At 51.3% G+C, this 495-nt stretch overlaps 1 protein-coding gene across 1 annotated transcript; it reads right to left on the bottom strand.

The window, feature by feature from the left end:
* Positions 1-6: 6 nt before the first annotated feature.
* LOC117284984 (sperm motility kinase 2A-like) lies at positions 7-492 on the bottom strand (the record flags this gene model as incomplete). The annotated part of the gene is made up of 1 exon (XM_033760677.1): positions 7-492. A coding segment is annotated over one exon (486 nt), but the record flags the coding sequence as incomplete, so codon positions are not given.
* Between the last annotated feature and the right edge of the window lie 3 nt (positions 493-495).

Raw genomic sequence — 495 nt, 5'->3', positions numbered from 1 at the left:
GTCATATCCATCAAAGGGATTATCCCCAGTAAGCATTTCAAATAAAATTACTCCCAGGGCCCAGATGTCTAGGGGAGGGCCTTGGTACCGCTGGCGCGAGAATATTTCAGGGGCACAATATGCCAGTGTCCCCCTAACTACAGTCACCTCCTGTCCGGGGCGGAACCGGATCCCCACCCCGAAGTCACAGACCTTGGCCCGACCTTGAATGTCCATCAGAACATTTTCGGGCTTGCAGTCCCTGCGTACAATGCCACGATCGGGGCAGTGACCCACTGCTTCTAACAGGTCTCTGAAGATCCTCTGGGCGTCCTTCTCCTGCAGCCTGTTCTTATGGCTTCTGCGTAACTCTTGTCGCAGGTCGACCCCCTTTACATATTCTAAGACCAGGTGTACTTTGTCTTGATCTTCTATTACTTCCAGTAATTGTGTGATATTGGGATGTCGAAGGTCCTTCAGTATGCCAACCTCGATCTCAATGTAGGACACTTCCTG

This window comes from Fukomys damarensis, unplaced genomic scaffold, assembly GCF_012274545.1.
Source record: "Fukomys damarensis isolate Sample0158 unplaced genomic scaffold, DMR_v1.0_HiC HiC_scaffold_69367, whole genome shotgun sequence".
Classification (NCBI taxonomy): Eukaryota; Metazoa; Chordata; class Mammalia; order Rodentia; family Bathyergidae; genus Fukomys; species Fukomys damarensis.
This window is presented reverse-complemented; position numbering and strand designations above follow the sequence as displayed.